A 27,043-nucleotide genomic window follows, 5' to 3' on the forward strand; every position below is an offset into this window, starting at 1 on the left:
TCCTATGGACCCGCCAGGTAGAAGAGGCCCCCCCCCCCTTAGGAAGAGCCGAATGGTAGCACCCATCATCATAACTCTCCTTACCTCACAACTCGAGGCCTGCGCGTAGGATCCTCCCATAAAGGGTGTAGCCTGCGTGCTGGTTGGCGGTTTTGACACTCAGCGGCTGCCAATTAAGACGGCGGTTTCAAACGAGCCCGGGAGCGCGTGCGACGTCTCAATGTCTCTTATTTCAGTAGTTTCTCAGGGAAACGGGAGTTGGATTCCCACTTTCTCTGTGGAGAGAGGTGAAAAGTGCCAAGGCTGAGCAATTTTTTTTTTCCTTTGGCCTAAAGTAAGCCAATGGTAGGAATGCAGAGGAAGCAAGGTATCCTGCTTCGGTGAGTGTAATATGTATGCCAAAAACAAAACGGCGCAGTGCGCATGTGTACTTTAAAAAAAAAGAAAAGAAAGAGACGGGATTTGCTGCCTCTTCAGGCTTTGCTTTCCGGGTTGCTTTCAGGACCTCGTGGCGCAACGGTAGCGCGTCTGACTCCAGATCAGAAGGCTGCGTGTTCGAATCACGTCGGGGTCAGCAAATCCCCTAATAAACTGGGGGATTTATTTTACACCGTACGTGAAATGACAAGTATACATGATTTACTTGTTCTATCAGATATGGGCAGGGTTTCCGTTGAAATACTTGGGAGGAAACTCCAGCAAGATACGCAGCACGTACGGTCGGATATTAAGTTCCTGTTAAATTTGGGAACAACGTCCCATTTCTAGTCTAATTAAAAAGAATTGGTCACATGGAAAATCCCGAAAGAAAGGGAAAGTAGAAACCAATAGTGAGAGAAATTCCCTGCTGTCTATGGCTGTTCAGTGGCATGAAGGTTGAGGTAAGCATCTCCTAACAAAAATGGAGGGAGGCGCGTGCAGGGCCTGTAATGTTTGAAAACTAGTCGCCCAGGAAGGTGATCAACGACTGCACAGACCAGCTGTGCCTAACTTTATTCTGAACCAAAAACATACTTCTCAATAAAAACGTCGCTAAATTTATTCAGTGAGGAAATTCTACTACATGGAGGCTGAGAGACAGTTTGGGTTTTGCCCACATCTAAGGATCCTCGCAATGTTGGGGGGGGGGGGAGAGTGTTTAACAGAAATACAAGTCACTTTTCTGACTTCCGCCAGCTCTCAGACTTCTCTCCCCCCCCCCCCCCCCCGCCTTTTTAAGACTGAGCATCTTTGGAATTCAGATACAGCATGGTGAGCTCAGCCACAAAATGGCTGCTGAAGGAGTTGGAGCGTGCCACAAAATGGCTCCCACATCTTACCTTCAGTGACCCACTGAAGATGAAGAAGACAAAGAGAAAGTTTTTATATCCTGCTTACAACTGCATTCCCTTCCCAAAACACACATTTTATGAGGTAAGCAGGGATGAGAGAGTTCTGAGAGAACTATGACTGGCTCAGGGTAGGGTTGCCAAGTCGATCTTCGCTGGGAGCAGAGGGCTCCCGGCCGGCGTCTGGCGCGCACGCGAAGCGCGCGCTGCATGCACATCACCCAGAAGTGACGTGACGACGCCAGACATGCTGTGGGTGGGGCCACGACCATCCGAGGGAAAACCATCACTATCATTAACAGGATGGCCATGGCCCCGCCCCCAGCGTGCCCGGCATGGTCACGTCACTTCCAGGTGATGCGCACGTCGGGGAGGAGTTCCCCCCGGGGCCCAATCCAGCACTGCCGGGAACGGGCCTCCGGGGCGGGGTTTTCCCCGCCCCCCGGGGGCACTTGGGAAGCCTAGCTCAGGGTCACCCAGGAGGCTTCATGTGAGTGGGGAATTAAATCCAGTTCACCAGATTAGAATCTGCTCATTTTAAGCACTACACTACTCTGGCTCCCCTTGTACTGTGGTGGAAACTCCTGCCAAAGCAAGGTTTCTACAAATCTGCACAGCCAATCAAATATCCAGTGGCCAGTTGGACGACTTGCTGGGCAAAAACTCCACTTTGCCCTCCTTTCTACAGACACTTGGGATTCGTTAGTGGGCACCATGGTGTGTGCCCACAGGCACCAACTATATGGGAGCCCATACACTAGCCTATATAATTGTCCACTCCTACTTTTTCAAAGGCTCAACATTTTTGTGTTTTCATACTTAACTTTGACAAAGTGGGTGTGCTGCTAGTGGGAAGGTTTGACCCAGGAGTTTGGATGTCTCCTGTTTTGGATGGGGTTTCACTACTAATGGAGCAGGTTTGTAGCCAGGGGTGTGCTGCTGGACCTATGCTTCCTATTGAATAAACAAGTTGCAGCCCTTTTGGGCACAGAAAACCTTGCAAATGTAGTGCATGCTCTAGTAACAGATTAGATTACTGCAATGCACTGTGCAGAGGGCTGCCCTTGAAGACTGTTCAGAAGCTACAGTTGGTACAGAATGCTGGGGCCAGAATATTGACTATAGAGTGCCCTAGGTACCATATCACTCCAGTCTTATTCCACCTATCCTGTCTCCCAGTTTGCTTCTGGCTAATTCAAAGAGCTGATACTAACTTTTAAAGGCCTATCCAGATTAGTGCCACGCCACCATACCTTGAGGACAGCCTGCTCTCCAGATGAATCTATCCAACCACTTCCATGATCTGCAGAGGCCCTACTTTGGGTGGCCCTGCCATCTAAGGCTAGACAGGTGGCAACTTGAGAAAGGGGTTTTTGGGAATTTTCAGGATTTTTTTTCTTTAAATGTAACAAATGGTAAACTATAATATTTTAATGATAGTGCATTATTAAAGACTTCAGTGTTTTAATAAAGTTAATATCCAGATAAACTGGCAGTACAGCCTATTGGGACTCTATGAAAATTTTTGTCCAAGTAATATATTTTCCTTTGTTCATAACAAAATTTGTTGTCTACCTTCAACTTTTCTTACCTCTCAGGTGGAAAAAAAATAAAGGTATAATGTTCTATGGTGACATAGGAAGTAGTTTGCAACATTTTCTTATGTATTGGGTATGCCTGCATTTTTCTTATAGAAAATTAAGATATTTATATTTCTAAATTCCATAAATATGCCAAATAGCAAAAGTTTTATGCCAAATCATGAATGATGCGTTTTATGTTTTTCAATCAGTAAGTTTAGATTTTATTGTGAAGTAAGTATTGTGTATATTTCAGTCCCCCCCAAATTCCCCCCCCCCAAAAAAAATAAAGGTGGGATATCTTCCCTCAATGACTTTCTGGAAATTTTACATCTCTGTTGGAGGGGGTATCCATAGACCGGACATCCAGAGCCAGCTGTGATGTAGTGGTTAAAGAACAGCAGACTTTAATCTGGAGAACCGAGTTTGATTCCCCATTCCTCCACGTGAAGCTGACTGGGTGACCTTGGGTCAGTCACAGTTCTCTCAGTTTTCTCTCAGCCCCACCTACCTCACAGGATGTCTGTTGTGGGGAGAGGAAGGGAAGGTATTTGTAAGTGGCTCCGAGACTCCTTCAGGTAGTGAAGTTGTTGTTCAGTCGCACAGTCGAGTGTGACTTTCGCGACCCCATGGACCACATCATGTCAGGCCCTCCTGTCTTCCGCCATCTTTTGGAGTTTGCTCAATTTCATTTTCGTTGCATCAGTAACACTGTCTAACTATCTAATCCTTTGCCATCCCCTTCTTCTGTTATCTTCAGTCTTTCCCAGCATCAGGGTCTTCTCTAGTGAGTGCTCTCTTCTCATTTGGTGGCCAAAGTATTTGACCTTCAGCTTCAGTATCTGGCCCTCCAGGGAACAGTCAGGGTTGATTTCCTTTAAGATTGACTGATTTGATCTCCTTGCAGTCCAAGGGACTCTAAAGAGTCTTCTCCAGCACCATAATTTGAAAGCACCTATTCTTCAGCACTCAGCCTTCAACTCTCACAGCTGTACATTTAAGGTTGCCAGGTCTGGGCTGGAAAATACCTGGAGCCTTTGGGGGTGGATCCAGGAGAGGGCGGGGTTTGGGGAGGGGAGGGGCCTCAGCATGGTACAATGCCACGGAGTCCACCCTTCAAAGCAGGCATTTTCTCCAGGGGAGCTGATCTCTGTCAGCTGGAGATCAGTTGTAAAAGCGGGGGATCCCCAGGCTCCACCTGGAGGCTGGCAACCCTACATTTACCACTGGGAATACCATTGCTTTGACTATACAGACTTTGATTGGCAGGGTGATGTCTCCACTTTTTATTATGCTGTCTAGGTTTGCCATCGCTTTCCTCCCAAGGAGCAGACATCTTTTAATTTCATGGCTGCAGTCACCGTCTGCAGTGATCTTGGATCCCAGGAACGTGAATTCTATCACTGCTTCCAGGACTGATGGGGCAGGATGCCATGATCTTAGTTTTTTTGATGTTGAGTTTCAAGCCAACGTTTGTGCTCTCCTCTTTCATCGTGAGCAAGAGGCTTTTTAGGTCTTTAGGTCCTCTTCACTTTCTGCCATTAGAGTGGTATTGTCTGCATATCTGAGGTTGTTGATGTTTTCCCCAGCAATCTTAATTCCGGCTTGTGATTCATCCAGGCCAGTATTTCACATGATGTACTCTGCATATGAATTAAATAAGCAGGGTGACAATAGACATCCTTGTTGTACTCCTTTTCCTATGCTAAACCAATCAGTTGTTCCATGTCCCGTTCTAACTGTCACTTCTTGGCCCTTATACAGGTTTCTCAGGAGACATGTGAGGTGGTCTGGTACTCCCATCTCTTTAAGGACTTGCCATAGTTGGTTGTGGTCCACACAATCAAAGGCTTTATCATAGTCAATGAAGCAGAAGTAGATGTTTTTCTGGTACTCTCTTGCTTTCTCCATAATCCAGCGAATGTTGGCAATTTGATCTCTCGTTCTTCTACCTCTTCGAAACCTGGCTTGTACTTCTGGCAGTTCTCTACCCACGTACTGTTGAAGTCTGGCTTGTAGGATCTTGAGCATGACCTTGCTAGCGTGTGATATGAGTGCAATTGTGCGATAGTTTGAACATTCCTTGGCATTGCACTTCTTTGGGATTGGAATATAAACTGACCTTTTCCAATCCTGTGGCCACTGTTGCGTTTTCCAGATTCGTTGGCATACTGAGCGCAGCACTTTAACATCATCATCTTTTAGGACTTTGAGTAGCTCAGCTGGGATACCATCTCCTCTGCTAGCTTTGTTGCTAGTAATATTTTCTTTTCTTTTTTAAAGGTTTTTTATTTCATACATATAAAATAGACAATCAACATAGAAACATAGATAATTGGGGAAGATTCGTTGTATCATTCCCCCCCCCCCCAATGTTGTCATTTGACCTCATACTGTAATTTAAAAAGTTCATTTAGAAATTGTTCAAACTCTGGGAATCCAGATACAGCAGTGAAGCTAATTTATGTTTATTTCTCAAATACAAGTGCTATTAGTGGAACATAATGCATTGAAATAGAGAAACATTCCTAACCAGTGTTGTGTCTTCTATCATAGGCTGTACTGTTAGACGAAATGGAGAAAGTTACTGTAGATGTGCTTATAGAAAACCAGAATGAAGGCTCCCCAAAGCAAGACTCCAAAGATGAAACTGACATTAGAGCACTGAATGACACTGAATTACGGGAACAGCTTTCTGAGTACGGGATCAGCCCGGGACCAATATTACGTAAGCATCAGATAAATGATGACTAACCTTTTCGGTACCCAAATAAATTGTCTAGTTATTTTATCTAATTCCTCAAAATATTGTACTTTTTGGATTATCGGCATATTTTGTACTAGAAACAGGAGCCTTGGCAGTATGTTCATTTTTAAAGTTGCCATCCTTCCCATCATTGAGATATGTAAATCTTTCAATTTAACCAAGTATTTTCTAACTTCTTCCAACAACTTGTTATAATTATCATTCATTAATGTACTACATTTGTTCGATAAAATTATACCCAGATATTTAACTTTTTTCACAATTTCCATGTTAGTTATAGCCTGTAATTTTGTGTTGTTTCTGGAAAACAATTCTTAAGCAATAATTTGGTTTTCCTAATATTGACCTTGAGGCCAGCCACTTGCCCATATTCTCCAATCACCTCCAACAAATTTGAGATGGACCCTAAGGGGTTTTCTACAATTAACAGTAGATCATCCACGAATGCCTGCAATTTGTATTCTTCACCTTGCACTTTCAAACCTTGGATTAATCTATTATCTCTCACTGAATCATTTAGCGTTTCTGACGCAAATATAAATAGAAGTGGGGACAGTGGACACCCTTGTCTTACACCTTTATGTATTTCTATAACCTGAGTAATTTCCCCATTTACTATAATCTGAGCATATTGTTTTCTGTAAATTGCCTTAATCATGTCCAAAAACCTCTCTCCAGGGTCCCATAATCGAAGCTTTTGTATCAAGAATTCCCATGATAGATTATCAAATGCCTTCTCAGCATCTAAACACATTAACACCAGTTGTTTTTCGGGGTGTTGTTCATAATATTCCAGGACATTGATCACTGTACGTAAATTCGCTTTCATTTGTCTCTTAGGTAAGAACCCCGTTTGATCTGGATGTATCTTTTGTGTTAACACTTTTTAAAATCTGGCTGCCAAAATGTTCACATATATTTTATAATCTACATTTAATAAGGAGATTGGCGTATAATTTTTAATCTCTCCTTCTGTATCCGGTTTTTTAATTAATAATTCCGTGTCTCAGGTATTTTCCCCATCATCCCTATCTGTTGTAGCAGCTCTTTAAATGGGAGGCAGATCTGATCTTCAAACATTTGATATATCTCTGCCAGTAATCCGTCAGGTCCAGGTACTTTCTTTTTCTTCTGCTTCTTTATTGCTTCCATCACTTCACACATAGATATTGGTTGATTCAGTAAATGTTTTTGGTCTTCATTAAATCTATCTTTGTTGTGATGTTCTAAATATTTTTCTGTTTGATGTGGACTTTGTATTTCTTGATGATATAAAGCTTTATATAAATCTTCCACTATCTTCTTTAGTTCTTGAAGTCCGTATTTTTCCTCATTTTTTCTATTTTTCAACTTAACTATTAATTGTTTATCTCTCTCCTTCCTTAGTTTGTATGACAGTCATCTTGATGGTTTATTCACGTTCTCAAAATAATACTGCTTGGCATATTCTATTTTCTTTGCGATTTCCTGTATTAAAATCAGGTTCATTTCATGTTGCAGTATATTTAGCTTAGCTTTTATTTTCGCTGATGCATCCCTGGTTTTCATTTTTTCTTCTTCCAGTTTTATCTGGTTACTAAGTCTTTCATAATTCTTCCATCTTTGCTTATTTCTCCAAGCTTCTTGGTTAATACACCAGCCTCTCATAAATGCCTTAAATGTTTCCCAGACTATTTCATTTGGCATATCAGGTTGTATGGTTCCTCTTTAAAAAGTCTCTTCCTTGGTTTTTTTTAACAAAAGCTTGATCTTTCAGTAATCTGGTGTTTAACTTCCATCTGTTTCTTTTCTTTCTTTCTTTCTTCAAAAGATACCATTATTGGATTATGGTCTGCAAAGGTGCTTGGAAATTCTTTGGAAGGAAAATTCTTTGAATATTCCTACTGTTGCCCCATCCATATCAATCCTTGACCATGATTTATGCCGTGTTGAGTAAAATGTATAATCTTTCTTCTTTATATTTCTAGTTCTCCAAACATCCAATAAGTTATATTCGTCCGCTAACTGCATAAAGAGTTTAGGCAACATTGTTCCTGGTTTATTCATTTTTTTCTGGTTTTTCCTATCTAGTTATGGATCTAACACCCCTATTATGCAAATACTTTCAAACTCTTTCAGTTTTAATACTTTCTGTAGTTCTTTATAACATTTCTCTTGATTTTGATTCGGTGCGTATATATTAATCAATAATGTTTCCATCCCATTTCTATTTATAGTCATAGCTACAATCCTTCCATCTTCTGCTTTATATAATAGGTCAGCATGAATATAATCTTTAACATAGGTCACTACACCTTTCTTCTTCGTATCTGCAGTGATAAATGCGTTTCCTAATTTTCTATTAGATAAATGTTTCACATCCTTTTTCTTTATATGAGTCTCTTGTAGACAGACTATATCTGCTTTCAGTTTGGTTATTTGATGGAATATTCTTCTTTTCTGGGGTCTGTTTAATCCATTCACATTAATTGAGAGAATTTTCATTCCTTTACTCATAGTTATTTCTGGTGTCTTTTTCCCAGCTCTATACTGAAATCTTGTTAATACTTGAGATGCTGTAACCCCTCGTCCTCCTTTTCCTTTCTTTCCAGCATTTTTTTCCAGCCTTTTTCTTTTCTTGTCCTTTAGCTCCTTCTTCTGGTTCTTCCTCTTCTTCATCATCCCTTTCTCCACCATCTTCTTTCTGCCATCCTAGATCTTCTCCGTACTTCTCAAGGAAGTTCTTGACCTTAAATATCGAGTCAATTTTATGCCTTTTACCTTCAAAGTGAAATAATATTCCTTCAGGAATCAACCATTTTATACATAACTCCGCTTTTTAAAAATAAATTTGTTAATATTTGATCACTCTGTCTTTTTTCCCTTACTCTCCAAGGGATCTCTTTTAGTAGTCTAATTTCAGCTCCTTGAATCATCACTTTAGTTTCGTTTGACGCTTTAAGGATTTTTTCCTTCTTTTTTCTTTTGTAGAACTTTATATGTACTTCGCGAGGTAAATTGTGTCTCTTTGCATATGCAGAGTTTCGTCTATATCCTGATTCCATTTCTGCCATAACTTCTTCTTTAGAGCCTGTTTGCAGTTGTTCCCCTAGATTCTGAGCTACCACCTCCTTCAAATTTTTCTCCACACTTTCTAGTATATTTTGTATATTTTGACACCTGATTATCAAAGCTGCCTTGTCCGTCTCTAAATTGATCAATGATTCTTCTATTTGTTCATTTTTGCTTTTTAGTTCTTGTATTTCGAAATCTAAGTCATTTACTTTCTCTTTCATTTTCTCACTGCTGGCTATAATTTGTGATATTTCTTGTTTCTTCTCTTTCAATTGTTTTTTAATTTCTTCAGTTATATTTTAATTTCTTCAGTTATATTTTGTACTGGCTCTATTTCCTTTTTAATAAGTGAAGGCAAAATTTCTTTCACTGTTGCTTTCACCGTCTGTGCTACGCTTTCCTGAATTAATATTTTAAATCCTTCATGAGAGGGATTCATAGTGCCTGCCTTCAATTGGCTCATACCTCCCACTTGTCCTGGTGATGTCAGCGATGGTTTCCTAGTTCCAGAAGCCATTAATCCAATAGTCTCCCCAACTTAATTGAATTTAAGTAATATAATTCTCAACTTGTCCTTCTATACATACATCTATCCTTTCTACTTTAAATTTCCCCCCTTTTTTGTTATTATTATTTATTTTTCTTTTATTCCCCCCCTTTCTATTCCACAAAATATTTATTTATTAATATTCTCACTCTTTGATATTTTTACCTTGCTTAGTTTTGGCTCCTCCCTTTTATCTTTCCTAAGTAACCAAACCTCAATAATCACATTAACAAATTATAAAAAGAATGAAGTGCATACGTTAATACCAAGTCCACCTAACCGTTTTTCTTCTTCCTCCTACAGTATGGCTCAGTTTTTCTGCTTCCTCCTTGTTCTAAAGTATTTCTCTTTCTCTCTTTCTCCGATCTTCCAATCTTCCAGTCTCTGTTAGTTTGACTCTTTTGCGATCCTCTCGTTTGTCTTCCTTCCGCCCTTCTTCTCTATACTTCCTGGTTCCTTCCTGGTTCCTTCACCGCCCGGTTACTATGTCGCTCTCCCAACCGTTCCTCCACGTCACCATGCCTCTAGCAACCTCCGATAATGGCATCCGCAGGGCGTTCCTCCAAGCTTATCGAACAAACACACACCGAGAAAAAAGAAGAGAAATCTTAGTGCAGACTTAACTAACTGCTGCAACCCTTCCTGGTGGCCCTTTCTGTATTCAAACACTCTTCTCGAAACTTTTCTTGTCTTTCATTTCTGCAGCCGCTTTGGAGAAGCCCCAACCCTCTTTCCTTTCCTCTCCTTTTCTTTGGGTGTTTCCACCTTACACACTTCACTCTCACTCAAATTTCCTCTGCACAAACCCCTCGAGAAATCAATTACGGTAAGAAATAATTAGTTTTATAATATACTTAACTTTGTTAAGCCTCCTCCTGTTGAGACTTCTTTCTTTCTTGGACTCCGCTTGGTTTGACTGGACCCCTCTTGCACTCGGCGTGACTTGTGTCTCGTCTGGGCTCTGAAAACTTTGTGCCTTGGGACACGGCTATGGCGCAGCTGGGGGGGGGGTCGCCACCCCCTCTCCTCCTGCCAGCAAAAGTCCCTTGCCAGAACTGTCTCTCCAGGAGAGTACTGGACGTTGAAAAAAGCCTTTAGGAAAATAAACGACTGGCTAGTGTAGAGAGCAAGCTCACCACACATCCGCCATCACTGAGCCCGGAACCGGATCCCCGGATCCTGCATCCTTGAAGGCCCCAACCAAAGTGATTACTCTGTTCCTGGGGCCATTCACCCAGGCCCTGCCACAGCAGTAGTCCAAGCACGTTCAGAGGACCCAGGGCTGCTCTTGGGGTAGGGGCATGGCCCGGGCTGTCTCCTGTTTGATGGCTTCTGTGGAGGGCACAGGTGTTGCAGCGCACCCTTGGCCCAGTCCAAGCCAGGCAAGGCCCTGAGGCACCCTGGCACATGCTCCTCTGACTCTTGCCTGGTCCTTCTCCTCTGGTGGTGCACTGCACAGCCCAGCTCCACCCTGGGGGGGGATGCCTGCACCCAAGGCAGGGAGGGCAAGGAGGGCTGCCCATCATCCAAGGGGAACCCAACTGCCTCCACGGGGCCATGGGCCAGAGACCCAACTGGGGAGGCCTCCGCTGCCTCTGGCAGCGAAGGGAAGGGCACACACCACCTGTGCTCCTCAGGGCTGCAGCCGGCCAGCCAGCAGGAAGTGGAGCACAGGCTGAGACACACTTCTCCTCCGTGGGCATTTCATCAAGCACCTTCCACTTGTGCAGGCAACCTAGGGCAGGCCAGCCTTTGTCCCTCCATCTGTGGTGGCTGCGCCAGCACATGGCTGCTGGCGCCCACCTCCCTTGCTGCTTCTCCACACTCATAAGGCTCCAGCTTGGGTCAGGCCTTGCTGGGAAGCAGGGGGTGTGGGGGAGAGAAGGCATGGCTGATTAGTGAGGAGCAGGGCACATTTGTGAGGGAGCATCACTCTCTTCAGCGCCCCCCCCCCTTGGCTACAGGCCTGCTGGCAGCCAATCAGTGCATTTTCTGGCTAATTTTTTGAGGTGATCTGGAAGCTAGATGGTGGCAGCTGTATGGACTCCTGTCCATCAAAATAGGGAGAAGGCAATTCTATCCCCTTCCTCTGAGGTAAGAGATTCTCTGCCCTTATTCTTAGATAGCTGGGTGAACGCTTTGTTTTGTGTGCTCTGGATGGGGAGATTGTTTTCTGTTCTTACAAAGGACTCTTAGTCCCTTGGAGAACTGATTCAGTCCCTGGACCCCAGTTTGAGAAAAGCTGTTCTAACCATTGCAAGCCTTTACACCATGATCTGTTTGCTTTTAGCTTCTACAAGGGCCATTTATGAGAAAAAGTTACTGCAGTTCATGAAGGATTGCCCAGCAGTAGCAACTAGACGGAAGAGTGATTATTGTGTTTCTGATAAGGGAAAAGATGCAGAACAAGGTAATGCTTGCAAATCTTTCACCAAATGTGCTACATGTACCAGGTCTGCTTCAAAGCATTCTCATCAGTGCTTTTGGGATTGCTCTCAAGTTAAGTGAACTGCAGCCAAAGCCTTCATTGTTCCTGTCTTCTGCAGCCCTCATCCAAAGATGTCATTTGGTTTTTAAAAGTTGTTTTCTGCCTTCAGAGTTGATGTATTTAGAACAAAACTGCCTCATGCAGGTTGCCTTGCTTATGTGTGCTTTTGGATAGAAACTCTTGAGTCTAACTTAATTGATTTCCAAGGGATTTAGTCTGTCCAAACCAAAATTTCTCTTTATGTTTACATGTTACTTTGGTTTGTCCCTGTAGTGCTATTTGCAAGATTGTAGACATGACCCTGCCCTCCTAGGATTGTGGGGAAAAGGCAATGGTAGGAAAAATTTGGATATATTATTGTTTCCATTGTGCAAAAAACCCCATATGTACAGAATTGGCATTTTAAATATCCCATATATTTTTTAAAAAGAAAAATGAAAGGGACCTGACCTTGATGGCCCAGATTAGCCTGATCTCAGAAGATAAGCACAATTGGCTCTGGCTAGTATTTGGATGGGAGACCAGCAAGAAAGTCCAGGGCTGCTATGCAGAGCCACGCCATGGGAAACCATCTCTGAACGTCTCTTGTCTTGCAAAAACTCTGTAGGGTCACCAAAAGTTGGTTGCGACTTGATGGCACTTTCTGCCAACACCAATGAAAGGGAAACGTTGTGAGACAGTTGTCCTGCCAGAAGTGGATGTCGAAGTTGCCTCCCAGTGTACATTGTAAAAAATGAAATTTCAAAGTATAGCTTCTGAAGCAGCTTTGTAACAATTGCCCATAGTTTTCATTAAAGGCTAGTGAGCTGGTTGAACAATTGTGTGCAGTTGTGGCATTTTAACAGCATATAAAATTTCAGTTCCTTTATCTGGTCCGAATACAGTTTTTCTCCCAATGGTTAAATAAATGGAGATGAAACAATACTTTGGTGACATCATGGCATTTTCCCTTATCTAAATTGTAATCCTTGGTGGGCTACATAGTGCTGTAGGCAAATCTGTTTTCTGCTTTTGAGCAGCCTTTGAAGTTGGCTAAGGATAAAGCCAACGGTCTGGATAAAGCCTAACTATTTAAGCTGGTTACTTGGTGTGACAGTTTTTGTTGCTGCAGAGAAAAGAAAGATATAACATTGAGCTACTCAGTGTTTTGAAAAATCGAAATGAGTCCATTTGTAGCTGTCAGATTAGCAGATGCTCCTACAAAAATATTATTGCAAATATTTTCAAGATTAGTTTGGCAGAGTGGCTAAGAGCCACTGTTATTGCCTAAGTTTCCATCCAAATTTGGGTTCTGAAGACATCTGTCTGCTCTTTCATACTTCAGCGCAAATTAAAATTTCACATCCTTCAACATCATCCCAACATAGATTCAGGAAACAATGTAGAATTAAGACATCTGTGTGATGACAGGCAAGACACTTGCTTAGAAAATTTAACTGTATATCTGTCCCATATGCTGGATCATATGAAGGCACTTTAGGAGAAGATTTAGCATATGTGAAAATTATTAATAATTTTTAATTGCATTTTACACTACAACCTACAAGGGAAAGGGATACAACCTAAAATCTAGAGTAGCAAGGATCATTGTTATGTTATACTTCAAATTATTGATGTTTCCCTATTATCTAAATAGTAAAAGATGAGAACTAGCTATGTAAGTAAAACAAACAATCACAATCATACTGAGCTATAGTGGGTGTATCTTAGTATTAAAGTTGTTAATTTAAAAAAAGCAAAACATCAGACTTTCAGGGTTAGATTACTTTGCAGCTTTCTTTCCTCTAAGCTTTTTATCAAAGCCTAATTTGACTTTTAGAGGTCTAGGAGCAGCAGCTCCTAATTCTGCTTCAAAGTCAAATGATTCTTCAGAGGAACTGCTCAAGGTGCTGTCAGAGCTTCCCATGCCTTTATCATTGTTGTCTTCTGCAACCTTACTGTCCTCAGCTTTCTCAGATCCATTCATAGCTTTCTTTTGCTGCTCCAAAAACAATTTCACTTTAGTCACAGAGTCAATCTTTTCTTTTTTCCCACTGAAGAGGATAAGACCCTCATGCATTATCCATCTGTAGGGAGTGGTATTTTTCTGTAGAAATAGTATCAGATCTCTATATTGTTTCCTCCTCTTTCTAAATGGAACATCCTTCAAAACTTTAATTTCTTCTCCTTTGATTTTTAGGGTTATTCCGCTTGTCGCTTTCAATACTATGTCCCTTGTTGACCTTTTAGAGAATTTCACGAAAACTTCACCGGGGAGCTTGTTTTTTTTAATAAATTCTGGATAGGTGTGGTAGACCAAATCCATGTCACTTTGCAAAGTTTCCGCTGTACAGCCCGCCATGGGAGCTATTCCTTCACTTAAGATCTCTTTCAGGTTCTCTCCTTTCTGTTCCGGAATACCTTGGAATCTCAGGACATATGCTGATTTTTCCATCTGAAGAAGTAACAATTGTTGTTTCTCTGAGGTTTTTTCTTTTTCCACTGCCTCCAGTATTTGTTCTAACAAATTTGAGTTAGTATCAACTTTTTTGAGCTTCTTAGCTGTTTTCTCTGTTCTTGCCGAGGTTTCTTTCAGTTCCTTTTGTAGCATATCAAAGTTATTATTAAGGTTGGTCATCTGGTCCAGCAGAGGGCGCAGTGCTGCAGCAATCATTTTAGGAAAGTCTGTGGTTGCTTCCAGTTTAGTAACTGGAGTCGATGAGCTGGCAGTTCCTGAAGAGAATTTCCCCTTAGCTGCCATTTTTTCTGCCTGATATGTCATTGTTTACATTAAAGGGAAAGGTTTTTTTTTTAAGTCTCTGAAAGTCCGGTGGCTTGCAATCTTCTTACTAGTCCTCACCACACTCAGCCAAGTTATCGAACTCACTTTCAAGCCGCCCTCCTGCCCCTCGCTTTTCTCTTACGAGTCAATCTTTCCGGTTTCATGCGAGTTCCCCTCTTCTTTCCGCCTTGTTCGGGGCAGCTTTGTTAGTTTGCGAGTGGGCGGTTATTTGTAAAAGCAAACATGAACTCATTTACTTCACGCTTCAGTTCAGAGTGTAGGGGGAATCATTTTTCCGCCAGATCACTTGCACGCTCTCCCCAGTGTGCGCTTCTGAGTACCATGGCTAGTCTTACGCCGCAGGGACCTTTCGGGGCAAAAAGGAGCCTCGATCCTTCGGCTCATGCCTTGGGAGAGGCATTTCTCACGCCCCAAGCGACGAGCCCCCTGCAAGGTCTCGAGTGTGTCCAAGATCAACTCGGACCCCTCCCCATCGGTGCAATTTGTGGGGCGCTCACATCAGAGCTGTGATGGAGCGCACCCGCCAGCAAGTCGCCAAAACCCAGAAGTCAAGAATTAAAGCCCTTTGACGGGTTTATTACCAACCGGTGAAAAGTGCACTGTGGTATAGATTTAACAACTGTTATTTTGAACCTTTTAATCAGCATCTTCCTAGAGTATACACAGTGCTTAAAAGGACTTGAGGCTTAACTTGAGGGTTAGGAACATGTTATCAGGTATGATTATCTGACACTGTTTTACTCATAGTTAGACTGAGTCACTAAGGCTTCTGCAGCTAATAGTACAAATATACCTGGCAGTGGCAGCTCATGCCACCAGAAAGGGGAGTGCTGGGTGTCCCAGTCACCCTGCTCAGACCCACCCACCACATTTTTCCTCAGTTGCTCCTACCTACACCTCACCATCTCTGCCCATACAAGCCTCTCCATGTAGCTCCATGTAGCTATCAAGGCTAATAGAAGAAGCTTTCAGGGACAGATGTTCAGACGCTGAACATCAGATTCTCAGAACAGGACAGGGATGCTATTGTCCTTACATCCTGCTTTTATGCTCACAGAGGAATTTGGCTTGCTGCTGTTGGAGACAGAAGATTAGAGGGATACAGGTGACTTGCCCCAACTGATCTCAAGGCAAGAGGTGGGGTCTGAACCATAAACATTTCTTTAAAAGCCCTAATCATTTCTGCTTCAATTCATTCCCTCTCCAAACAGTCATTTTCCTCTGAGTGCTATCCACCAGTGAAATTTCTTTCAGTTAATTCCCCCCAAATCAATTTTGCTTGCCCCCAAATTAAGCTTCCCTTCCAAAAATGTGTCTCTTGTGTTGTGCATCTCTTCTTTAAAAACGCCCAGTATTTCTCACTCATCCAGTTGTTCTACATTCCCTTTAGTCTTTTATTCTGGTTTTATTTCTTATTGATTGTATATAAATATTTTTAAAATTGTATTTTGTTTTTATGGCATTTTGTCTTTTTTGTACATTGCCCAGAGCCTATTGAAGCTGGGATAGGGTGATTAATAAATCGAATAAATAATAATAGTAACTCAGCAGCAGCCTTATCCTGTGGATTCACTTCTGAACATCTGTTCGTCCAGCCCTGCCTCTAATTTTAAAAAGCCAAGGAAGTAAGGTGCTGAAATTTGTTGTACAGTGGTCTTATTAGCAGCTACCTATCAGTTGTCAGGATGAGCCAGTCTGCCTGCACCACTCATCTTTCCTCCATGCTATGTGTTGCCTCAGAGGAACAAGACTTCTTGCAGCTTTTGAGTACAGATGCAAGCATGGAGCCTACCCTCTTTGTACACTGTTCATGGATTTCCAAACTAATCATGAAATGCCCACTGATTATTCAGTTCATGTTCGTACATTGTTATTGTTGCTTGTGGTGTTTAAGAAGGCAGTTGGCTAAAGGAGAGTGCTTTTCAGGTGGCAGTTGAGGGCACTGTCTGTATTGTGAAAGAATCCACAGGTGTGTCTGTTCAGACATGACTTTGAGACCGGCTTGAATTCTACCAGATCTGACTTTATAAAATAAGCATTGAACGTCTCTTTGCATAAGTCTTGAGATTTTCATACTGCATATAGTGAGCACTGTAAGTGCTTGACTCATGCACATATGATGTAATTTAGTGTATACAGAGTTATGCTAGGTTGCCTTCCAACTGACCCGTAACAGGCACAAGAATGTTTATGTGACACACCATGTGTCTGTAAGCTGGTATTGCACTGTATATAGAGTATTGGTCTGTGACTGGGGAGATGTGGATTGAAATCCCCATTCTGCCATGAAGCTCACTGTGTGACTATGTGCCAGTCATCATCTCTAAGCCTGGTCTTTCTTACAGGGTGGTTGTGAGGTTAAAGTGGGGAAGGAAGGGAAACCCCCTACCATTAAACTCCTTGGAGGTAGAGTAGGATAAAAATAATTCCTAGACTGATTGAATGCTGTATACAGTGATCAAACTGCTGCTGTATTGCTTCTTAAGGAATGTGTGTAATTTTTGTATTAAATGGAATTATGTTACTGCTTTGGCTCTGCTATAGTGGAAGTAAAAGCAGGACATAAGTTTTATAAATGCATTTCTTCCTTCAAACTATGCACATGTTCCCGCCACCTTCCCTGCTTATCTGTTGAATTATTTTCCTTCCTGTAGTCAACCTTATGCTAGTCAACCTTATGCTAGAAAGTATACCATAGGAGATCAGATTACAGAAGAGTTGGTACTGGGGAAATGTCTGAGCAGATGCTAATTAAAAATTACAGGATTTCCAGACAGGAAATTTAATTATCTATGATCTAGAAATATCAGCAGTTTTCCCATGGGGTTAGAGATGGCTTTCCTTATACATATAAATAGGTTTGGATGCAAGCAAACATGATCTCAAGCAACCAAGAAAACAAATTTAGCATTCAAAGAAATCATATAATGACTCATATTCAAATAGAAGAATCCTGAGGGCCATTTTAAAATTCACATAGTCCATATTTTAAGACTGAAATGAAATGCTTCTTCATAAGTTTTGTCACAGATTCACAGGAGGATTTTCTTCTTTAATTAATTAAATTTCCTTTGATTACTCAGTAGCACGATCCCATGGTGTTTTCCTGCTCTGTTTTACCCTGCTGTATATCAGTCCCTGAATCAGTGAGATTTCAGCTGCTTAAGAACATAAGAAGAGACTGCTGGATCAGACCAGTAGTCCATCTAAGTTCAGCATCCTGTTTCATACACTAGCCAAGCAGTTGCCCTAGAGAGTCAAGGCTTTACCCTGATGTTGCCTCCTAGCACTGCGTTTCAGAGGTTTACTGCCGCTAAGTATAGAGGTTTCCATACTAACCATGGTGAGTAAGCCACTGATGGACCTATCTTCTATTAATCTCTCTAACCCCTTTTAAAGCCATCTGTGCTCATTGCTATTACTGGCTCCACTGGCAGTGAATTCCACCATTTAATTAAGCACAATGTAAAGAAGTATTTCTTTTTGCTTGTCTTATACCTATTGTTCATCAATTTCATTGGAAGCTCCCAAGTGCTGATGGAAGAGAGAAAAAGCTCTCTCTATTCGCTATTTCCACCCCATGGATAATTTGTTAAACCTCTGTCATGTCCCACTGTGCCTGTCTTTTTGCTAAACTAAAATGTACCAGAGACACTTCATCTTGCCTCATAGGAAAGGTGCTCTAACCCTTTGATCATCATGGTGGTTTTCTATATATTTTTCCTGCTCTGCAGTGTCCTTTTTGAGATACAGCAACCAGAGCGGTACACAGTATTCCAAATGAGGCTGCACCATGACCTCATTTGAACTTCTTTTTTCTTTATCACCAAGCTGTGGCTATCTGTACAATTTGTGTGCATGAGCACCCATCAAGTTAGGAATGCCTCCATTCATACTAACATAGCCCCTAGCTGGTTTTCGCCTCCTGAATTTTGTTGCTTCAAAGCTATTGTTTGCTGAAGACATCATGTCTTGTGGAACAACACAGAATCTTAACTCTTTGAATAAATTGTGTATCTTGCAATTCATGAGAGAGAGAGAAAAAAAGTTTATGGAAATGTATTAGCATGTTCAGGCAAGCAAAACATGTTTTTAAAAGTGCCTATCCTAATATTCTTGGCAGTCAGTTGTCAGTCTTTTAAAACTCTTTCAAGTAGGACTTGAGATACCATAATGCTTGGAGCTCCCTGGTGGGTTGTGTAATGTGGTATAGATCATTCACTGTGAGTTGAACTCCAACTTTTCCATTCTTACTCAGGAAGAACCACAGAAATAGTCCTTGAAACAAACAGCCTCAAAGTGACAGCTGAATGTGCCTCTGGGATTGATAACGTGAGTAACCCAAGGCATGAATATTTTATGGCTACAGCTAAATGCACGGAATTGCAAGTGACTATAAACTGTTATACTTTGTCAGAGTCGTGACAAGTGAAGTAATTACTTCCAATCACATAATTAAAATGTGCTTCTTCTGTTAATGTACCAGAGCCCTAGGAAATCTGATGCAAAATAGTCTGCTCAGGTATTTAAGTATATGCCAAGTTATTTACTGACAGAAAATGCAGCTGAGAGGGAATTAAAATTGGAAATGCAGGAGAATTTCAGATAGAGTCAAATATTTCCGAAGAGGAACAGGAAAAGATTCACATGCACGCAATAGATCATTGCCATGTCATTCAGCACTGATAGTTAAAGTTTCTGCACTGGTTCCTAACCTAAAGGAAGGAAATTCTGGGAAGGGATCAAGACAGAACTTGATAACTAAGCACCGCCCCAGGGGGGCCAGCTTTACTCTTTGAGAAATACTGATCGAGCCAAATTATCTGCATCAGCAGAATTCCCTAGATTTAGTCCATGTGTAAGGTTTGTTCATTCAGCCTCTTGGACTTTTATTGTAGGAGATTCCACAGCCTCCTCAGTAATCTGTTCCAGTGCCCTCTGATTCTTGTAGTTCATTGCACTGCATTTAAAATGTACGTTTAACGACTCCACCTCCTTTATTACAGCTCCGCCTTCCCCTCCTCCTGAGGCCAAGGGAAAGCAGTTTGCATGTCATATATTTAAGCCTTTGGTGAAGGGGTTAGGCCTAGTGGGCAACCTGCAAAGGGGTCCCCTGATGGTCAGAAGTTACCCAACTGGTCCATGGCAGTTAAATCCATATTCCATTCTTCTTTAAAGTACCAATCAAATTTCTTTAACAGTGGTGGTGTAATCAGTTGACTTCATAGTCTCTGTGAAAGCCATGGAAAAAGCTTATTAAGGTTGGCAAAGAATAAAAACCTCTCTGAAAAACTTCTGATTGGCACTCCTTGGGGGGGGGGGGGCAATCAAAAGAGCACAAAAGTGAACGGTGCCTGCCCTGTGCCTCAAGGCATGTGTATGAGGGACACTTTCTCTTGGTGTGTGTTGGGAGGGCATAAACATAAATGTCATCTTGTAGACTTTAGCTCTAGAAAGCACCAGGTAGTTCTCTCTGTAGCTGCAGAACCATATGTGTAACCAAGTAGATTATCACTTGAACAATACAGGTAAACTGTTTATTTAACTTGAATTTGTGATCAACCTTTTGGTCAGTAATGAGAATATGGAACTCCGCACACATTTTACAATGGTTCCTAGCTTCAGTTCCAGTTGTGATTTTTATGGCTCCTCTTTTACCTGTAGAAATCACACCTTGATGTGGCAGAACGGCAGAAGAAACTCTTGTTGCCTGATGTTGAATGCAGTTTAGCCAAAATAGTGGCGGAGGCAAGTAACTTCTATTACAGCTCTTTGATTCAATTTAGGTTGGTACTGCTATGTATTTTTTTTATATATATACAATAAATTTTTATTGATATACAAAGAATAGCTGACAAAAAAGTGTACAAACATAGTTTGGTAAAGCAAAACAGTAACAAATAGTGTTCGTATCTGCTATGTATTTTTAAGAAGTATTTTGTGCAGTATGGTATCTTGTAATCCTTTGTTGCTACATTTGTTGTGGCTTATAACACTGAGTGATTGTTTACTGAAAAGATCTGCTCTTATTATTTTATGCCCTTTAGATTGCTTTCCTGCCTCCTATGTTTGAAAATAATCTGAATATTTTATTTTCCCATATTGCGGCCACACGTATGCTTAAATTGGTGGTAATTTTTCCGGATTTCTGAAAGAAATTCCACTTTGTTTTAAAAAGTCTGCAACTGCTGTTTCAGGAGAGTGTCACAGCCCCATTTCCCTTTCTTGCCCCATGTACATAATTTTAATTGATCCTTGTGTGTGAAAAGGGACAATATGTGGAGAAAATAAAATGTTGAAGAAAAAGAAAAAAAAGGAAGTCGGCAACTGCAACAAAAGTCTGTATAATTTTGGGGTCTCATTATACAACACATGAAACATGACTCGGCTTGGCAGTTCCTCCCCCCCAACCTATGTTTAATGTCTGACCGGGACTCACCTTTGAAATAGTTGGGTGGAGACTAATTGGCTGGCATAGTGGCAGAAGGAGATTCAGCCTTCCCTCCCATCCTGTGCCACTTTCGACAGCAAAGAATAGCAGAGGTGGGGCTGTTTGTCCTGCTACTGGCTACATGTCTCTGCAGTCACATGTAACCAGCAGTGGAACAAACGGCCCACACCATTTTTTGGGTTCCCCTAACCCAACTCGAGGAGCTGCGGTGGCTCAAGTGGTTAAGACGCTGAACTGCAGGCTGTGGAAGGTCAGTAGTTCAGCAGTTCGAGATCCGAGTTGCTGCATGATGGAGTGAGCTCCCATCTCTAGTTCCAGCTCCTGCCAACCTAGCAGTTTGAAAGCAAGAAATTGCAAGTAGATAAATAGGTACCACTTCGGTGGGACGGTAACAGCGTTCCGTGGGCCTTGGTGTTTAGTCATGCCGGCCACATGACCACGGAAACGTCTTCGGACAGCGCTGGCTCTTCGGCTTTGAAACGGAGATGAGCACCGCAACCCTAGAGTCGGATTCGACTGGCTTTCAATCAAGGGAACCTTTACCTTTTTAACCCAACTCAAGTTTCACATCTTGTGTAATGAGACCCTTAGTTGTGCTTACATCCACATTCCTGGATGCACTTCATTTTACTTCTTCCAGGATAACAAGCAACAGTGCATTTCCTTCCTCTATTCTGGAGCTCAACATTATGAGTTTTTAAAATAAGGCTAGAATTTTACAGTTGTAACCATGCACTTGAGTGCTCACTGATATGTGCCCCATGTATTTTCATGCAAAATGCAAGAAGGAATGGCTGAGGACCCTGACAGTCAAGGTCAAGCAGTGTTAGAAAACTCTTTAAAAAAAAAGAAATTAAAACGAAAAATTAGCAAGGTGTTACTGATGTTATGTTTTTACAAGTCAGTTTTAATCAGAGTTTTGGGAAGGGGGTAGAATGACATATCAGTCTACAGGTGGAGGATCACATGTTGGCATGTTCCTTAAGTTAAAATCTCCCAGCAAATTGAAAACAAAGATGGCAAGCAAAGAAAGGAGGCAGAAGATTTCTCTCTTACTGTGCTAAGTTTTCTACTTGCATAAAGTTTTTTATGTGAAAAAGTGTTCAGAACTAGAATCTGCCATCTGCAGTGGTGCAGTCCAGTATATCCCATCAGCATTCTTTCTCCTCATTCTCCTGTATGTATAAGTCAGCCCTCAATGACAGATCATAGGGCAAAGTGCAGATTTCATAGGACCCTATTTACCACCAGCAAAATTCCTTCAAAAATGAATTGGTATGGATACAGTTCGATATGTGATGCTTCTTCTTGCTTGACTAGAACAGTATAAGAGCATTCCCTTTGTTGAAACTGCCAGAGGCAGTTTAAAATGTGAATTAATTACATTTCAAGTGAGGATGTGAATTGATTGTTGCTAAAGAAAACATTGCAAGTGGACAGTTTTTGTTGACTGTAGATCCCAAGAACTAAGTTGTACAAGCAGCATTCCTAAGACAAAAGAGCCTTTGCCATGACTGTTTCTTGTTTCCACCCTTTGCTTATACTACTTTAATAAATGTCATCTTGTCTATTATCAGTTACAGGAACTATTGCCAGAGAGTAAAGTAGCAGCATATCGGTCCCAAGGACAAAGGAGGAAAGCCAGCAGCAGTCCTAACAGAGATCACAGGCAAATGGTATTCTTGCAACAATTCATATGTAACAGATTAAGAATTTAAATTGTATACAAAGAATTTGTTTTTTAATTTTTTTTTGATAAATACATCAAATCCTTGAAAGCAGAGACATAGATCAAAATATCAAGAAAATGTTACTTGTGAACAACAGATCACTCTAATATCTCAATGACTCATCTTGGAGTGGGCCTAGCTCCCCAGGTCCAGCTCACTTAAAACCATGGGCTAAGAGCCAGTGGTCAAGAATCCTTTGGTCATACATGTCTTTGGCTGAACTCAGGCTCACTCAGCAGTAAGGGAGGAAAGAGTCCCTCCCCTTCAGTCTTGGCACAGCGTGCAAGGGGAGGAGGATAGAGCAAGGAAATATGTCAGCCCAAGAACATCTGAGGCTCTTTGTCTGATCAAACATGTTGAAGATATGTATGTAATCATAGCTTGTTAGCTCTTACAGGCTGGAGAGCAGCTGTCTGCTGTTCAACAAATTTGATCCAGCACACATTTCAGCAGAAGGGGAAAGAGAATAAGGCTGCATTCAGATGATCAAACAAACCATGCTGTAACATAAGTGCTAGTGTTCCCCAGTGCAGCGCCTGCAGGTGCTGTGGTGTCCACTGACTCCATTATTCCCATTGTGGCTGCTAAGGGGAAGTTAGGAGGTGGTGCCACATAGGATGTTTTCTCAGTCAGGCCAGCTTCCTGATCACAGGAAGTGTGCGAGTTTGCATATGTATATGTGAAGCAGTTTATGGTAAGGAGAAGGGTGGAATGGGGGAAAGTAATAGAAATTTTGAAATACTATTGGCATCCATCTCCCGCTGAACCTGTGAGAAGCACTTGTTAGCCAGGAGTGAACCTGGCAAACAAACCAGGTCTTACTGTGGCTTTTTTGGGGGCGGGGGGTCACCTTTTTTTCCCTTCCCCCTTCCGCATCACTGGGGAGGCAGGTTTGGTACCAAAATGATGCCATGTCAAGTACTTAGAAAGGTATAATAAAAATATACTCAGTAAGTTTAGTTTGACAGATCTGATAATTGCTTTTAGATAGTGTCTTTTACAGTAGTGTACAGTATGTTCCTTAGACATATAATTATACAAAAGAGGCAAATATAGAGGTTGATTTTGCAGACACACATATCCAAGTGTTCATACTGAATTCTTAATTGATTATTAACATTAGAAGCTCAAAAAGTGTTTCTTGTTATATTTGAAACATAGAAAAAGCACAGCAGTTAAACCTGTTACAAACTGCAAAATCCCCCATTATTCACTGCAGTAAAAAGACTGAAGAAAATGATAACTAACAAAAAAGTAAAGTGGTTGGTTGAAAAGTCCTGAAAATGTCTTGCAGTGATTTGTCATCTGATTCTCCCTCTGAGAGGAGGACATCTTGCTGGGTGTTTCCCACCCTATCCTTAGGGAGGCAGGAACCAAAACTTCACTTCCTGTCCTCTAGGTGGGACACGCCCCTCGGCTCAGTTTTGTTCCTGCCTTGTTAGGGAGAGCAGCAAGTAGTTGGCACTTGCTGCCTTTTTTGACAAACCTTTTCTCAAAAAGACCATACAGACCTTTGTTGGCAGGGTGATGTCTCAAAATCTTTTCTAAATTTCTAAATACCTTCCTCAATCTCTGCCTCCTCTATCTTACCCTCACCTTTTCACTCACTTTGCCTCTTCCCCCTCTTACCTTCGCCTGACGCCCCAGGTGCGGCATGTCAGCCCGGGAGGACTCAGCTTTCTTTCCGAGTCTGAGGGGGACGAAAAACTGCTGCCTGCACAACACCCTAATTCCAAGGGAAACGCCATGTCGTTCTCTGCTGTGGCAGCGCCGCCAGTGCACAAGGCAAAGTGCGCCAAAAAGCGGCCACACTCGCCAACAGAGGAAAGCGCTGCGGGCGCCATTTTGAAAAGGGTAGCAAAACGCAAAACCCCTGAAGAAACAGGGGAAGGCTGCGGGGCAGCTATCGCTGGTTCACACATGGACAGTGTGTTGTCCATTCCAAGCGCTCAAGCGCCTGTGGAGACAGATCCTGAGATCACCCACTCTCTCCTATGGGTCTACCCATGAGTAACCCCGACAGGGGTGGAAGCACGTTATTGACTCCTGAAGTTATGCAGTTCTTTAGGCGAGCCATGAGAAAAGAAATCTCTGTCTTACAACGTGGTTCCCATTCAGGGGCTATGGGTCCCTGCCACCCTCATTCCTCCACTAGCTGCTGCCCTCAAGGAAACCCAGAGGAGGGAAGGCCTACCTGGCCAACAAAAGCGGCTAGAAAAGAGCACTTTTGTACTATGAGGGATGAACCCCAGTGGGACCTTTCTCAAATTGGGGACAGCGAAGCCAGGGACAGGGAAGAAGGGGAGTTTCTTTCAGATGAGGAGGTGGAAGAGGAGATGGAAGTGCCAGAATCTTCCATGAGATTTTTTAAGTCAGAGGACTATCAGTATTTACTTAGAAAGACTATGTCTGCCTTAGAACTGTTGCCTAAACCCAAGGCAGACAACCGCAACAGCTCTGATCCGGGCGACGGGTCCCGGCCAAGAGGGAGTAAAGATTATTTCCCAAGAGCCCCAGGGGTGGAGAAAGTCTTTCCTTTCCCTGAATTTCTAGAAAAGCAGTTGGTTAAGGAATGGGATAAGCCTATGGCTAACAAAAGTTGCCCTCCTAACGTTAAGAAACTATATGCTTTACCTAACTTCACTGATAAGCTTTTGCAGGTCCCGCTAGTGGATGCTCCAATCACTGCGCTTCAAACAGCAGGCCTTCTTTCTGAAGATGGTGAAGGCATGGTGAGAGACAGCATGGATAGGAAAGCTGAGTTCGCATTGTGCAAGGCACATGAAGCCACAGCCATGGCCATCAGAGCGACTGCCACAGCCAAGGTAGTGGCAAGGGCCTCTACTGCATGGTCCAAAAAGATGGTTCAGCTTATTGCAGGCTCCAACAAACGTCTAGCTGAGGGAGCAAACAGGCTCTTACAGGCTTCCTTATTCTCCGCGGATGCCATGCTCAATGCCATGATTTTCTCATCCAGGGCCTTGGCCTCCACTGTCGCTGCCAGAAGGATCCTCTGGCTACAGACCTGGCAAGCCGATCTTCATGCCAAGTCCATTGTTTCAGCATACCCCTTTCAAGGTGACCACCTCTTTGGAGAGGCATTAGACAAGATCCTTATAGAAACAAAGGATAAAAAGAAGGCGATGCCCAGATCCCTGGGCAGATCGGATAGAAGGGGTCCTGGCAACTTCTCCTTTCGAGGTCAACGAGCCTCATAGAGATAGCAGACGCTCATCTTGGGGAACTTCCAGATAGAACTTCAGAAGGAATCCTTTCCACAATAGGTCAGGAAGAACTTTCTCACCCAGAGATGACAAGTCTGTATGAGACAACAAGACACCAAAAGCGTGACTCGACATTGGTGCTAGTGGAGGGGACATCTGCTTCTTTTTCATCAGACTTGGGCCGAGTCCAATGCAGATGACGGGTCGCTGGAAATCACCAGCAGGGGTTATTCCATCGAATTCCTAAGCAGACCTTTAGACTGCTTTGTCCCCTCACCAATGATAAAAGACCCAAACAAACTGAAAAGGACCCTGGATGCCATACATCTCCTTGCCAGTATTCAAGCCATCGAGACAGTATTCAGGAGATCGAGCGGAACAACTATGAAGAGAGCGAGGTCAAAGATATGACCAACAATGAACGTGAGTTCTAAGTAAACAGACTATTGTACTAAAACAGAGTAAAAAAACCCCCGGTGGGAAAAGCGGAGTGCAAGGAGAAATGCCTCTTAAGCGCATGGACAGATTAACGTAGCAAAGGGGGTAGGGGGGAAACAAACAGCAAGATTTTTCTGAGAGACTTACTTGAGTACCGATAGTGAAGCGACGAGTTTTTCGAGCCCTGGCAAAGCGGTTTGAAAGTGTAAACAAAGAGGAACATGGCGGCTTCCCGAGGAAAGTTTAAACTGAAACCAGAGTCCAAGACCAGAAGAGGGAGCAGACGTCATGAAGTTGCTAGCGGATATGCTCAAGCCGGTAATGGAGCAACTTGGTGGTATTAACCAGCAACTGGCCACACTAAATCAAAACTTTGCTTCACAGCAGCGTCAGCTGGCAGAAATGGAAAAGTAAGTGGAGCAAGCAACTGAGAAAATTACAGAGATAAACACCGCAAATAAGAAAATGAAGAAAAGAGTGACAGATGTGGAAACGACACAAAAACTTCAGGAAACTCATTTATTATGACTCTCAGATTTCAGGGGGTGCCTGAAAGTGAAAAAGAAGATCTGAAGAAGAGTCTGGGAGAGATTATTGCTCCAGTAACAGGCTTATCAGCGGATGAGATAGTAAAAGACATGGAGGCTGCCTATC

The 27,043-nt window shown here is 42.4% G+C and overlaps 1 protein-coding gene and 1 non-coding gene across 3 annotated transcripts in view; both read left to right on the forward strand.

Annotated features, from left to right (window-relative positions):
- Nucleotides 1-235: 235 nt before the first annotated feature.
- The window catches only part of LEMD1 (LEM domain containing 1), a 34,772-nt gene continuing 7,964 nt past the window's right edge, over nucleotides 236-27,043 (forward strand). Inside the window, exons 1-6 of one of the 2 annotated variants that reach the window (XM_015419350.1) lie at nucleotides 236-380; nucleotides 5,465-5,636; nucleotides 11,567-11,686; nucleotides 18,805-18,878; nucleotides 20,211-20,294; nucleotides 22,575-22,673. In XM_015419350.1, the coding sequence (XP_015274836.1) occupies nucleotides 5,483-5,636; nucleotides 11,567-11,686; nucleotides 18,805-18,878; nucleotides 20,211-20,294; nucleotides 22,575-22,673 (531 nt within the window). In that variant the 5' untranslated portion in view covers nucleotides 236-380; nucleotides 5,465-5,482. Of the gene's footprint in view, nucleotides 381-581; nucleotides 882-5,464; nucleotides 5,637-11,566; nucleotides 11,687-18,804; nucleotides 18,879-20,210; nucleotides 20,295-22,574; nucleotides 22,674-27,043 lie in introns of those variants that run through there. The other variant, XM_015419349.1, reaches the window with a different exon arrangement.
- On the forward strand, nucleotides 503-574 carry TRNAW-CCA. Its single transcript has one exon. It is a non-coding gene; the product is annotated as a tRNA-Trp (tRNA).

Source organism: Gekko japonicus, unplaced genomic scaffold (assembly GCF_001447785.1).
Source record: "Gekko japonicus isolate JY-2015 unplaced genomic scaffold, Gekko_japonicus_V1.1 scaffold276, whole genome shotgun sequence".
Lineage (NCBI taxonomy): Eukaryota > Metazoa > Chordata > Lepidosauria > Squamata > Gekkonidae > Gekko > Gekko japonicus.